This window comes from Botrytis sinoallii (genome assembly GCF_014898435.1).
Source record: "Botrytis sinoallii strain Bc 23 chromosome Unknown BSIN_039, whole genome shotgun sequence".
NCBI lineage: Eukaryota > Fungi > Ascomycota > Leotiomycetes > Helotiales > Sclerotiniaceae > Botrytis > Botrytis sinoallii.
This window is the reverse complement of record NW_024066066.1, coordinates 238,137-251,251: the sequence shown is the minus strand read 5'-3', so window position 1 is coordinate 251,251 and position 13,115 is coordinate 238,137. Positions and strand designations below refer to the sequence as shown.

At 42.0% G+C, this 13,115-nt stretch overlaps 6 protein-coding genes across 6 annotated transcripts; 2 read left to right on the top strand and 4 right to left on the bottom strand.

Moving 5' to 3' along the window:
* Positions 1–685: 685 nt before the first annotated feature.
* On the top strand, positions 686–3,703 carry EAF02_012084 (uncharacterized protein; the record flags this gene model as incomplete). Its single annotated transcript, XM_038908132.1, has 5 exons — positions 686–924; positions 1,171–2,001; positions 2,053–2,484; positions 2,538–2,755; positions 2,853–3,703. The coding sequence occupies 5 exons, from the start codon at positions 686–688 to the stop codon at positions 3,326–3,328; spliced, it is 2,196 nt and encodes a 731-aa protein (XP_038752152.1). The 3' UTR covers positions 3,329–3,703.
* Positions 3,704–5,077: 1,374 nt separating this feature from the next.
* On the bottom strand, positions 5,078–5,621 carry EAF02_012083 (uncharacterized protein; the record flags this gene model as incomplete). Its single annotated transcript, XM_038908131.1, has 3 exons — positions 5,078–5,193; positions 5,271–5,502; positions 5,577–5,621. The coding sequence occupies 3 exons, from the start codon at positions 5,619–5,621 to the stop codon at positions 5,078–5,080; spliced, it is 393 nt and encodes a 130-aa protein (XP_038752151.1).
* A 666-nt stretch (positions 5,622–6,287) lies between these two features.
* EAF02_012082 (uncharacterized protein) lies at positions 6,288–6,493 on the bottom strand (the record flags this gene model as incomplete). Its single annotated transcript, XM_038908130.1, has 2 exons — positions 6,288–6,400; positions 6,421–6,493. The coding sequence occupies 2 exons, from the start codon at positions 6,491–6,493 to the stop codon at positions 6,288–6,290; spliced, it is 186 nt and encodes a 61-aa protein (XP_038752150.1).
* A 719-nt stretch (positions 6,494–7,212) lies between these two features.
* On the bottom strand, positions 7,213–8,105 carry EAF02_012081 (uncharacterized protein; the record flags this gene model as incomplete). The annotated part of the gene is made up of 3 exons (XM_038908129.1): positions 7,213–7,637; positions 7,687–7,816; positions 8,088–8,105. The coding sequence occupies 3 exons, from the start codon at positions 8,103–8,105 to the stop codon at positions 7,213–7,215; spliced, it is 573 nt and encodes a 190-aa protein (XP_038752149.1).
* An 801-nt stretch (positions 8,106–8,906) lies between these two features.
* On the top strand, positions 8,907–12,101 carry EAF02_012080 (uncharacterized protein; the record flags this gene model as incomplete). The annotated part of the gene is made up of 7 exons (XM_038908128.1): positions 8,907–9,059; positions 9,118–9,213; positions 9,332–9,400; positions 9,447–10,597; positions 10,647–11,187; positions 11,234–11,470; positions 11,571–12,101. 7 exons carry the CDS (start codon positions 8,907–8,909, stop codon positions 12,099–12,101), a joined length of 2,778 nt encoding a protein of 925 aa, XP_038752148.1.
* A 260-nt stretch (positions 12,102–12,361) lies between these two features.
* EAF02_012079 (uncharacterized protein) lies at positions 12,362–12,871 on the bottom strand (the record flags this gene model as incomplete). Its single annotated transcript, XM_038908127.1, has 2 exons — positions 12,362–12,667; positions 12,722–12,871. The coding sequence occupies 2 exons, from the start codon at positions 12,869–12,871 to the stop codon at positions 12,362–12,364; spliced, it is 456 nt and encodes a 151-aa protein (XP_038752147.1).
* Between the last annotated feature and the right edge of the window lie 244 nt (positions 12,872–13,115).

Below are 13,115 nucleotides of genomic sequence, written 5' to 3'. Positions count from 1 at the left end.
CAAGCGGTAGTGTTGTATATGGGAAATGGTCGCCGAACTAACATTTGCTCTTAATGGGAGCAATTGAACATCTGGAGGTGATTCAATTTAGTACTATGGATCATTTATGTCATTTATGGAAAAAGGCTGGAATATGTCGTTCTTTGTGGGAATATTCAAACATGCCCAGGTGAGATCAAAATAACAATCGAGCTAGAGAGAGTATTCCTAAAGACTGGTCCCGTGTAGCTCTAACCGTATTAGTTTTAGATCGATAATTTTTCTTCTAGCATGACGGACCGACCCTTCCATCTTCCATCCTCTATATATTCCACTACGTAAGAAGTGAGTCGACTGGAATCGTAAAATCATGTGACTGAGGCCACGACCATCATAACATGAAGAACCAGGGGATTCTCACCGATTGCCCGGATCATCTTTCTACGGAGTAAAGGAAGAATATCAACAATTTAAAATCTCATAATTTCTCATAACATACATCTTATACATCAAGAATATCATTGATATATAGGGCTGTTGTCAGCACAATCTCACCTCCCCTTTACCAACTATTACGTGTGATCCGAGTCTTGGCACATCATTATCTCATCAACTTTTCTTCTTACCTCTCACCCCCCCCCCCCCCCCCCCCCCCCCCCCCCACACTCTTACTGTCTCCACGAATCCCATTTCTCCATCTCTATTCATGGATATTCCTCTCTCCGAAGATGTGCCCGAAGTTTCTCAAAATCAGGACCAACTGCAAACACAACAACCTGTCCGTAAACGACGGAGAACTCAATTAGCTTGCAATTCTTGTCGTCAAAGAAAGACGGCTTGCAACGGCGATCGCCCTTCATGCTCATCGTGTATAAGAAGAGGTGTTCAAGACAGTTGTTCTTATGAGGAGGCAACGGTAGGCTCTAAAGCTTCTATCAACACTGGGTGGGTTGTTCTTATTTTCCCCGGCTGCACGGCCAGGCCCTTTTGCACGGGATTTCACCCAACAACCAAGGCGTTATTTTTTGACTTTTATTTCCATGAAGCATAATGTACTCATTCTGAATATCTGAACATTTTGACTCTTTGATCCTTCTAAGATGTTGGATATTTTTTCAACCATAGTCTACACTCAGACAATTGTCCCACATTATGAAGTCGTGTCCAATCAGCTGATTTGCCGATATTCAGGAAGTCTTTAATGATCGGTAGTCCAAAACCAAATGTTCACTTTCGATCAGTCAGTAAATCAACCTCATCTCCGAGTCCAGCTGCAGGGATTGCAGCTTCTCCTGGAAATGTTGGTGGTTTGGCTATGGTTTCCGATACAGAGACACAAGATTCTTTTTACGGAGGATCATCGACGATTGCATTAGTATCTCAAGTTCGACAAGCAGCGTTAGATCAAGCAGTGCCGATCAATGAACCGCATAAACCACTGATTGACAATCTACCTCAACCACATGGTGAAGTAGAAATACTCTATAAGCAAGATTTTGCAAATTTTATTTTACCTCAGCGTCAACAGGCTGATGAGTTCATAAATTGTTACTGGGAATTCGTTCATCCAGTATTTCCTCTTCTGGATCTCCAAACTTTCAATGCCACTTACGAGAAATTGTGGGTATCATCACCAGGAAAAGGATTAGACGGAGATGACTTGAACGAAACAATCTTTCACGCTACACTTAATCTCGTTTTTGCTTTGGGATGTCAATATAGTAAGGACGTTCCTCCGCAACGAAAATCAAGCTATGCAGATGAATTATATCGACGCTCGAGAAGGTTACTGAACTTTGAGATATTGGATGCACTACAATTATCTTTGGTTCAATTGTTTCTACTCACGGGGGTTTATTTACAATCCACTGAACATGCAAATAGATGTTGGAATGTGGTTGGATTAGCCATTCGAACTGCGCAAGGATTAGGTCTTAACACGGAAAACAACTCGCATGGGACCAGTCAACTAAGTTATGAGATTAAGCGAAGGGTATGGCATTGTTGTACATTGCTTGACCGGTCTGTAGTTCTCTTTGAATTTTACTCCTTCCGTGGCTAATTACCAAAAAGATTGCTGGCCATGACATTTGGTCGACCGACTATGATTAGAACCGGATCCTACGATGTTCCAGAGCCATCGATAATCGATGACCAATATCTAACAGCAGATTTCCATCAAGTTCCGGGAGCTCAACCATCTGGAGTTCATTCTCGGATGAATTTATTTGTCTACTCACTCAGGTTATTCGACATTATGGATGAAATACTTTCCAACTTTTATGTACTTCAAGGTGGCAAGAGTGAAAGCGATTCTACCAAGTCTTTCGATCCTTGGTCGGTAGGTGATCTGGCCAGTATACTGACCATCAATGCGAAACTCGATGATTTTCGAGAGAGTGTGCCTCAAATATTCAAGGATGTTACTTCGTTTGCACTTGGGACCGACGCTTTCGCACCTGGCCAACTTCATGTTGTTTTACAGTCAAAAGTACTACGAAGCAGGTAAATAAGCAAAGCCCGTCAATTTCAACTCAATATCTAATATTATCTCTGAGATTTTTACTTGTTCGCATCTTACTCCTACGACTCATACTCTTAGCATCCGTCTTCAAGGAAAAGTCAGCCCTACTCGCCAAATCTGAGCCTGGGACTAACGAAGATCTCGCCATTGGAGTTTGCACATTATGTGTGAAATCTGCTCACTTGCTTGTAGAGACTATACACGAAAATCTCAACACGGAGTATCGTAGCTCAGGATGGCACACTGTTTATTGTAAGTTTCTTGCAAAAACTTATTATCATCTGACAGCAGGTCCATGCTCTTGGAAACCAAGGAACCTTACTCAAATCTCATATACTAACAATAACAGTTGCATTCGCTGCCGCGACTATCCTTCTTGCGGCACAATTATCTCCGCTGATCCAAGCCAGTTTGTCCACCGAACATTGCTTCGAAACGTCATGGACTTCATGCATTGAGATTCTCGAGCATCACCAAGTGCAGATCCAATCAGCCAAACGAGCCATAAACATTTTAGAAACGTTGAAAGAGAAAGTTCAAGCAAGAAAATCGGCTGAAATTACGAATCCATCAAATGGAAACCCACTCGAGTCAAATATAACTGGCAATCCAATACTTGCCGAGCAAGACTTCGCTAATCCCCAAGGGTCAGTTTCCCAGGATTATTCAACTATTGTGCCCGGAGTCCCCAATGGAGGGCTTGGGAATGATAATATTATCATGTTTAATACAGGTATGCAGATGGATTCGATGAATGATGCTTGGTTTACCCAGCAACTTTCGGATTTGAATTGGTTGGATTATTATCAAGTATCACCACAGTGAAGGGGAAAATGCATTATGTTCTGCAACATCAAATATGCCTCCATAGAGAGCCTCAATATTTGTGCTCTGGTCAACAGCCATCAAACTGCCAGACCTGCTCAAAGCGGCCCTGAGAAATGCTGTGTCACTCTTAAAACCATCGCGGACTTCTTCCAGAATTAGTTATGCCACCATACATCTAAATATAACATAATTGGCGTAATTTGCGCATCCTGTTATTATTTGGATCTCCCATCAACATTGAAGGGGCTGGCTGCACCATAAGATATTTTTGATGTACATACCACTCGCAGTCTTTTGTTTGTTTATTACAAAGATTCCTTCTTGCTTTCACATACCATACTTATGAAATCAACTATGATTCCTTCTCTACGTTTTTAAACCCCTTTGTTGCAAATATGTTGCGGAGTTCTGATCTGGAGAGGCTCCACTTTATCACTTCTGAGTGCCATAAACAATGATACAGTGTAGGTATCCAGAAGCGGCATTTCATATATTTGTGCAACAAGTATCCTATGGTATGAATTCTCTCCACCAACATGCCCCTTGAGAATACCCACCTTTTAACTGCTAGAACTTAATAAAGTTCTCACCACTGAATAACTCCACATCTATGAAAATCTTTGCCATTCAAACTAGTTCTTAACGGAAAGTTAAGAATCGATAGACTAAAGGGATTAGTGAAGTACACGGGCACAAGCAGGCCTGACAGAAATATTTCGAGCTATTCAGAATACTTGAGCGAAATTAACTTCTTATGGAGATATAGAGAGATTGGTCTAATCTCATCGTCGGTCTTACCTGGAATGCCTCGTTACGGTATGTCTAATTCACCTTCAAACGTTTGAAATCTCAAGAAAAACAAAACATCAACGTCACTCTGAGCTTTGAAACGGCAAGCTCCAGAGCCAAGAATAAATCGGAACAATCATTGACCAGCGCCTACGCGTTGTCAAGAAAACTGGATCTTAAGTGCTCTACTAATCGACTTCTCAATGCGAGTAATACAGACAAGTAGCGACACAAAAAGGAAACGAGCTCTGTTGTACTACTCGAAACTGACTACCCCAAAGGGAATAAGAACCCTGCCATGAGCATGAGATTTGCAAGTGGAGAGGAGCTCAACAGAAATATTTGCAAATTTGAAGATTAGGTCGAGGGATTCTCACAGTGCCTACAAGCGACGTAGGAAGTCGTTGGCAACCCACGGTAATAATGCAGGAAAAGCATCCAAAAACATTATTGCTCTAATCATGTTGACCTGAATTCTTTTTGGGGGGGCCGAAGCAATTTACCTTCCATCAATCGACCCAGTTGTCTTCTGTTAACTTCCATTCGTAGCTCCGTGCCTCGAGTTGTCTGACCCGCTGAATTATTGAATCGGCAAAACTTTTGTCTTTCCAGCCCAACATTCAGCTGTTTATCATGGTAATTACTTCGTATATCTAGACTATCAAATGTTAGCTGTCTTACTATAGTTTATACGTATAGTAAGTGGGCTTAGGTCCCCAATGTTCGTTTTGCAACTTCCCCAAATTGTTTATTCCTATTATTGTAAAATAAAAAGTTCTCTACTAGGCCCTTAAGGCCTAGTCGTCCTATATAGTCTTAGACTGAAGGTGGACGTAAATTCAATCAATCAATCAATCAATCAATCAATCAAATGTTAGCTATTCTCCTATTGAACTCGAGCAAGCGAGATAGACACTCACTTCCTCACGTTCCAGCCCGCCTTGACTCTGACCATCCTTATCCAATTGCGCACGAGGGCCCATGAATTTCCAAAACATTTCCATATCTGCAAAGTTCATGTCCATCCCAAAAGTTTTCATTCAATTCCTCTTCCGAGGCTCCTTGCGATTTATCTATATTCAGTATAATCAATTAAGCCAATTGCCCTTGAGCTGTCATTCAGCCTCCTCATATCTGCAAAAGAACTCACCGAATTCCCTATGAAACATAACAGCATCACGATGAGCAGTCTCAATCGCTTCCTCGATTCTTCTAGCTTCTTTTACTTTTCTCTCTCCGGCTGCCTTGAATAACTCGTTCTCCTTGGCTTTCTTGGCCTCTTTGGCCATCCTATCAGCTTTCCATTCTTCGGTGCCGCGAATCCCGAGATTCTTTTCTACTTTTACACCTGCTTTGTAACCTCGAGATACTCTTCCAGGGTGCTGGAATTTTAAACAGTTTCTCTACTCTGTCCTCACGAAATGCTTGTTTGCCTGCTTCTTTTCCTTGATTGAACTGTTCCAGAACTTTGAGTGTGGGGTTTGGGTGGAGGTGAAGACATTTTTATTGAAGAGATAGAGCTGGTGAGGATACTTTGTAATTCGACGCAACTGTTGCTTTGGGAAGGATTGTTTGTCTGCTAAAATAAAATGAGAAGAACGTTAAAAAGGTTGAGTGTGGTGATGGTATTTGATCGTACATGGAGAAAACAGCTGTCGAATCCTTTGAAGTGAAGGATAAATTCATGTTGCGATAGCGGAGTAGTGAATAGCTTGCGGTATAGCAAAGCGCGTATCTTTGAGTTCGTTCCAACTGCGATGTTCGAAATTCACTACAACATTAATCCCAATCCTCAGAACGCGGAGAGAATCAGGAAAGGGAGCCTCGTGCGGAATTCGGTACTTGAATAAGTAGACGGCTGGCTACCTAGATTCCGTTGATCGGGTTATTCCAGTGGATTGAGGTTATTTCAAAGAATAATGTAATGCACATAGATCATAAATGATAAGTCCAAATGACTGCTCAACAATAACTCAACGTTGCTTGTTACGCGCCCCTTGACAAATTGCCTCCCAACTTCGACACTCGTCTAAAACATGAGCACATAAGAAATCAAAGTCGGAAAAAAAAACAACTTTATCCGGCAGTTATTCCATCAGCACTTTGATGATCGTCGACACATGTTAGTGAGATATATCACAATCTATAGTAACTACACTTCTTTGACTCAAAGCTGATTCAACAGCTTCCCAACAAAGTTCTTCAAATCATCAACCCTGACATCCTCCTTAACATGCAAATCGTCTACACTGGACCTCACATAGACCTTCCTTCCACTTCCTACCCAGCAAAACAATGACCGGATAACCAATCAAATCGGCATCCTTCATTTTCAGCCAATCGATACCTCTCGATCATAACCACTGGATCCATTGCAGCAGCAGAAAGATATCAGATATCTGGCAATGCATCTTCCTTCAATCCCTTTCCAGGGACCACAACGATTTCGAAAGGAGCCATAACTCTCGGCCATTCAAACCCTTTTCGTCAAGCTAGGGTTTCTGCAAACGCTCCAATCATTCTCGTTCACACCAATACCATGGCATCCCATTCCATAGGAAACCCGATCTGATCATTTCCTCCTTGCTGAGTTTCCATTCTCTTTCAGCTTCGAGATTTTTCTCCACAAGGCCAGAAGGTACAGTAACAGTTGCTTCCATCGGTTTACTATATCGTGTACCTAAGTGGAAAGTATGCCCGAGTTCAATGGCCTTTTCGACTTTCAACGTTGATTCTTGACATTTGGGACAAACATCGACCTCCGTAATGCGCTTCAAATTTAGCGGTTGCCCCGTAGATGGATCCTGCGCGAAAGACGAATTCTTGTAATTATTCAAAGAAGAATGAAAGTGCACTTCTCGTTTCCTTGAAATCGCTTCTGAAAAGTTCAAGAGGGACTCCGTCCATCATAAGATTAATCACATGGGTGATATGGATTCATCTGCTTCATTGAGACATGTATTCGTGAGTAATAAAATCCTCATTGATGAGTCGCGACAATTCACATCACAATGTCCTATTTTTTCTCGAAGGGTCATAGTCCGGTACAAGTCTTTGATCGACGTGTGTTCAAATCGTACTCCTCTCCGTTTTCAGAATAAAACCAAGTGGACAATTAGGGTAGATCCATCACGAGAGAACCCACCAACCTTCTTCAGGTTTTTAAACTCGTTCTCCAAACTCTCGGCCTCATTCAATTTTGGCAACCCACTTTCTGCTAACTCCTCATTTGCCACATAATTGCATTTACTGCAACTGATGATATTGTCTTCCCCAATCTTAGTTGGAAAGTGAAACTCATGACTGAGGTCACCACCTATGTCTCCTGAATCGGCTTCGGCTACAAGATATGGAATTTTTAGTTCATCGAAAAGATTATGATATGCTTTGCGAACATTTTCGTAAGTTGACAGAGCGGAAGTGTTATTGTAATCAAACGTATAAAGATCTTTCATGACAAATTCTCGAGAACGGAGAAGTCCTTGCCTCGGTCGTAGCTCATCACGATACTTTCGAGCTGGATATGGATGAGCAAAGAACAAAAAAGATGACAGGTCTGAACAAACTAATCTGGTATAAACGAACAGGAAGTTCTTTGTATGATTGGACCGAGTTTGAAACCAATTCCGTGATTTCTTCCTCATGTGTAGGAGCAAGAAGATACCTCGCCTCCTTTCGGTCTTCCAATCGGAAGAGCTGATAGTGTTACAACCATGACAACGGAATCAATTTGATGGAAATACCTCAGACTAGAATTCAATCGACCACTTTTAGCCCAGAGCTCTTCAGACGACAAAGACGACAAAGCAAGTTTCGAAGCGCCTTTTCAAAAGATATTAATGTTAGCATGAATGGCGAAAACAATCTGGGGGAACAGGATTGCTAACCTAACGTTGACATATGTTTTATCATGAGTGCTTCTAATTTGTCCTGTACTCTTCTTCCTAGCGTAACCTATGAAAGATACCTGTGTGAGCCTAGCCATGCTGTGTGAGAGCATGCCCTTATGAGCGAAAAGGAATGACTTGAAAACGCACCTGACGTAGAAAACCCCCCTCGAATAAGTTTAGCATGAGAATCTATCCCGAATCAGTTTTCCCAAGTTCGATGAACATATCTAGTTTGAATTTTAACCTTCATCTGCGCTTGCAGCTATACCACCAGTAGGTATCCAGAACTTGGATAATCTTGCCTATCATCATTTCTACCACATCAATTAATCAATGATATACCCACGTGATTAAAGGGTATCTTCATGATGAATTAGAACCTACAATTGTAGAAAGATTTGATTGCGTTTGAGATATGAAAGCCTAAAAGGCCGCGATAAGATCGCTGCACGGCGACACAAGCCCCAGTGTTTGTTGCAGATCCTCCAAACCGCGAAATGCTTCGGAGGGACATGCATCGTGGTGTACTTCCCGTCCTGCGTCCTACGTTCAGAACAAACAAGTTCGAATGAACTATGAGGATGGGAAAAAGGCAGAAAGTCTATATTTTCATTCTTATCATATATATCTTTCGGGTAGCCTTTTTGTTCCACATCGGCCATTATATATCAAGCCAATGAAAAGTTCCAACTTACAACCATATGGGAGGATGAAGCTTTCCTAGCATCGGAAAATCTTTGTCCCGTCAGTCATTGGCAGAATAAAAGGCGGTGAAATAAACTTTTTTTTCCAATTAAGAACTTCTAAGAATGTCGCAACTTTGATCAGAAATAATTTGAACACCCCCCGATATTCTCACCACCATCATTTCAATTGAATTATTTTGATTGTACAAAATGGTGCCAAATAATAAAAAGCGAAAGCGCGACACCAATAAGGAGGATCAAGATCGTCTGGTTAATAAAACGCCAAAATCAGGAGGAAATGAAAAAGAAGTTTTGTTACAAGAAATATTGGCATTGGGAGGAACAGAGGAAGATTTAGACCTTGTACTCGATGCACAATCCGATTCCGAGAATGAAGCAAAACCAAACAACTAATCCACAGACAAGGACTTTCAAAAATGAGTTTGCCAAATTTGTAGCAGGTCTTGGAATTGAAGGACAGGCTTCAGAAGCAGAAGCAGATGAGGAGGATGAGGAGGTAGATGATGATGATTGGCGGGACGAGGCCTTGCAGTTCAGAATCAGAATCCAGTGAACCGGAAGAGGCGCCAAAAGTTCAAGAGAAAAGCGCGACCAAAGTCAAAGAATCTTTAAAGACTCCCAAAGTAGCAGAGAAACCCGTGGCCATTCAAGTCAAAGAATCTACGAAGGATCAAAACCGCCTGGTTTGTAGCTCCTTACCTTCATTTTGAGTCCACTGACCGATTATAGAATTTTGAAGCGCGACCAGACTGGCATGCAGCAGAACTCCCCGTCCTTCCGGCGGGAGACTTCAGCGAAACAGGACCATACCGATCGTCAATCAATAACTTAAACGAATATGCCAAAGCTCTTCTCGAAGCCGACAGTACTTTATATGCCTCGAAACATCTTTCTGCGACTTCTTCACATCGTTTCCTTGCTACTATTATGTCCTCCGGTACATTGTCCGATAAAATTTCCGCTTTAACTTTGGTTGTTCAAGAATCCCCGGTCCATACTACAAGATCGTTCGAAAGTTTATTGGATCTGGCAAAGAAAAGAAGTAGAGGACAAGCCGTTACAGCATTGGGAGCTATGAAGGATTTGCTCGGAGCCGGTGTCGTACTTCCTGTGGATAGACGTCTTCGTACATTTGCTTCACAACCTGGACTTCTCGGTACATTGCAAGAAAGCGATACTGGTGTTTGGAAATCCGGACAACCCCTACCAGGAAACATGACCAAAGCACATCTCATTTCATGGGCATATGAAGATTGGCTCAAGGAGTCATATTTTGATATGCTCAAGATTCTGGAAGTTTGGTGTAGCGACGAGGTAGAATATGCTCGTTCAAGAGCTGTTATGTACGTCTACGAACTATTAAAGGATAAGCCAGAACAAGAATCCAATTTACTTCGACTCTTAGTCAACAAACTTGGAGATCCAGATAAAAAGATTGCTTCACGGTCATCATATCTCCTGATGCAACTTCAAACCTCTCATCCTGCGATGAAAGAGATCATTATCAACTCAATCGAGAACGAACTTATATTGAGACCTGGACAGAGTTCGCACGCTAAATATTACGCCATTAATACTCTCAATCAAACTATTCTCAGTTCGAAGGAGGAAGTTGTTGCGAAGAAGCTTTTGAGCATATACTTTGGCCTTTTCGTATCTCTTCTTAAAAAGCCCGAAGTTATCAAACCTACAGGTCCTAAACTCAATAAGAAAGGAGAGATCCAAGGAGGTGGAGGCGCTATGGGAAAGAAGGCAAAGGAAAAGTTGACAGCAGAAGAGGAAGCGAAGCAGGCAAGTGAGGAGACAACAGAGAAGATGATCTCTGCTGTTCTGACCGGTGTCAATCGTGCATTCCCATTCACAAAGACTGATGATTTAACGTAAGTTTAAAGAACTACATTGGCCGAGGACAATACTGACTAGATTTAGCCTTGAGAAACATATGGATACTTTGTTCCGAATTACGCATTCATCCAACTTCAATACCAGTATTCAAGCTTTGATGTTGATTGAGCAACTATCAACAACAAAGCACCTCGCTGTCGACAGGTTCTACAGAACTCTCTACGAATCTTTGCTCGATCCTCGTCTAATCACTTCTTCGAAACATGCACTGTACCTAAATTTACTCTATCGGGCTTTGAAATCAGATGTCAATATCAAGCGTGTAAAGGCTTTTGCGAAGAGAATGTTACAAGTTGTCACTCTTCATCAACCTCCATTCATTTGTGGTCTCATCTACTTGTTAAGAGAGTTAGAAGTCACATTCCCTGGACTTAAGACTCTACTCAATACTCCTGAAGCAAATGACGAAGAGGAAGAAGAGGTATATCGAGATGTGCCAGAGGATAGAGAAACTGCAGGTATTCAAGCTACAACAGCCCCATCGAAACCCAGAACAGACACATATGATGGAAAGAAGAGAGATCCGGAACATAGCAATGCTGACAAGAGTTGTTTATGGGAAATTGTGAGTTACGTTCCAATGAATGAGGGAGCTTTACTAATAATATTAGATTCCTTTCTTGAGACATTTCCATCCATCTGTATCTCTATTTGTCGACCGCCTTATTAATGACGAAAAAATGCCACCAAAACCTGATCTTGCTCCTCACACCTTAACCCATTTCTTAGATCGTTTTGTCTACAGAAACGCAAAAGCAGCAGCTGGAGCACCAAAGGGAAGTTCCCTTATGCAACCTCTTGCTGGTGGGGCAAGTCAAGGTATACTTGTATCCAATCGTGGTACTAAGGTCCAACAATCTATCAACTCGGAAGCATTCTGGAGAAAGAAAGCAGAGGATGTTGCAGTTGATGAAGTCTTCTTCATAATACTTTAACCAAATTGGTAAGGGGAAGGAGGCATCCAAGAAGAAGGAGAAGAAGAAGGGTGAAGATGGAGAAGATGATGAGGATGAAGATGAGGATGAAATTTGGCAAGCTTTGGTTGAAAGTAAGCCAGATATCGAGGGTCCAGAGTCTGACGATGATGATTTGGATATGGATGACTTTGACATGTCCGAGGATGATTTTGAAGGTGGTGTTGATATTGAGGGATCGGATGAAGAAGTCGACGTCGAAGAAGAAGATGAGGATATGCAAGATGCTGAGGAAGATGATGGAGAGGGTATTTTCTCAGAAGAAGAAGATGACCTCAAGGACAGTGATGATGAAGCAGGATTAGATATGGATGCATTATTCGAAGCTGAATTACAGAGAGCGAAGAGTCCTGAAGCAGAAGAAGAGAAGAAAGAGACTGGCAGAAGTAAGAAGAGGAGACTTAAGAATCTTCCAACATTCGCCAGTGCAGACGATTATGCGGCTATGCTGGACAAAGATGACGGAGATGAGGATATGGGCACGGGAAATGGAAAGGGAAGATAAAGTAGTAATATCAGAGATGGGGACAAGGAAAATACTCGCACATAATTGTGATGGGTGTTTTGTAAAAATGTTTGAAGGTAGTCAGAATGAATATCTCGAAATAAATTCAAGAAGTTATACCCATTTCAAATCACAAGTTGAGGATGTATGTTAATTGATTGAAATATCCTGATTTCAGATACCATTGCTAATTTCCCTGTTCATGTGCAGTGATTGCCTATCGTCAAACCAGAATCATCAATAACCCCTGCACTGAAGATCTATTCATCAAACCACTTCAACTCATCCTCCTCCCCAAATATTGCTCTGAAAAATTTTCCCTCCTCACCTCCAACATCCGTTTCTTCCATGTGTATACAATGAAGAGTAGCGGTGTCGGAGTCTCCTGGAATGAAAGCTCTGAACATGAAATATTTATCTTCGGTCTCGGGAATGAGGACTTTGCCGAGAAGGTGGAGTCCATAGGCACTAGTGGCTACGCGGACTGAGGTGAGGGAAGAGGAGGTGAAGGAGGTAAGGGTGTGATCTGGGAGGTGGAGATGGAGCGAAGTATTGGGGCTCGTGTTCTGTTGGAGGATGGATTAGTAATGGGGTTGGGGAAGAGTATAGGAAGAGAGGACAGGAGAAAAGAAGAGAGACAAACTATTGGTTTCATGGCGGAGATGTTGAATTTTCTTCTTGAGTTCTGTTTCGATTTTCTTGAAGGCAATGATGCTATCTTCTTTTGGGGCATGGATATCGCCAAGTTGGACAGTCTCTGCGGTTGCCATGATGAACGTACGGATAGTGTTGTTTGACTTGATGTTTTTGGATTTGTGGTCGAGAAAGTGCTCGTGCAAGATGCAGAAGATACTCAAGGGTTGGAGTACAAATCAGGTTTATTCAATATTGCGAGGTTGAGGTGAATATGTTCAGACGGAGAGGTCAGTTCATGGTGGATGTTCTTGCCTTATAAGTGAATGAGTTGAGGTCAAACAGGGGTAGCTGTAACTGCATAAAATGAGGGGCTGTTGA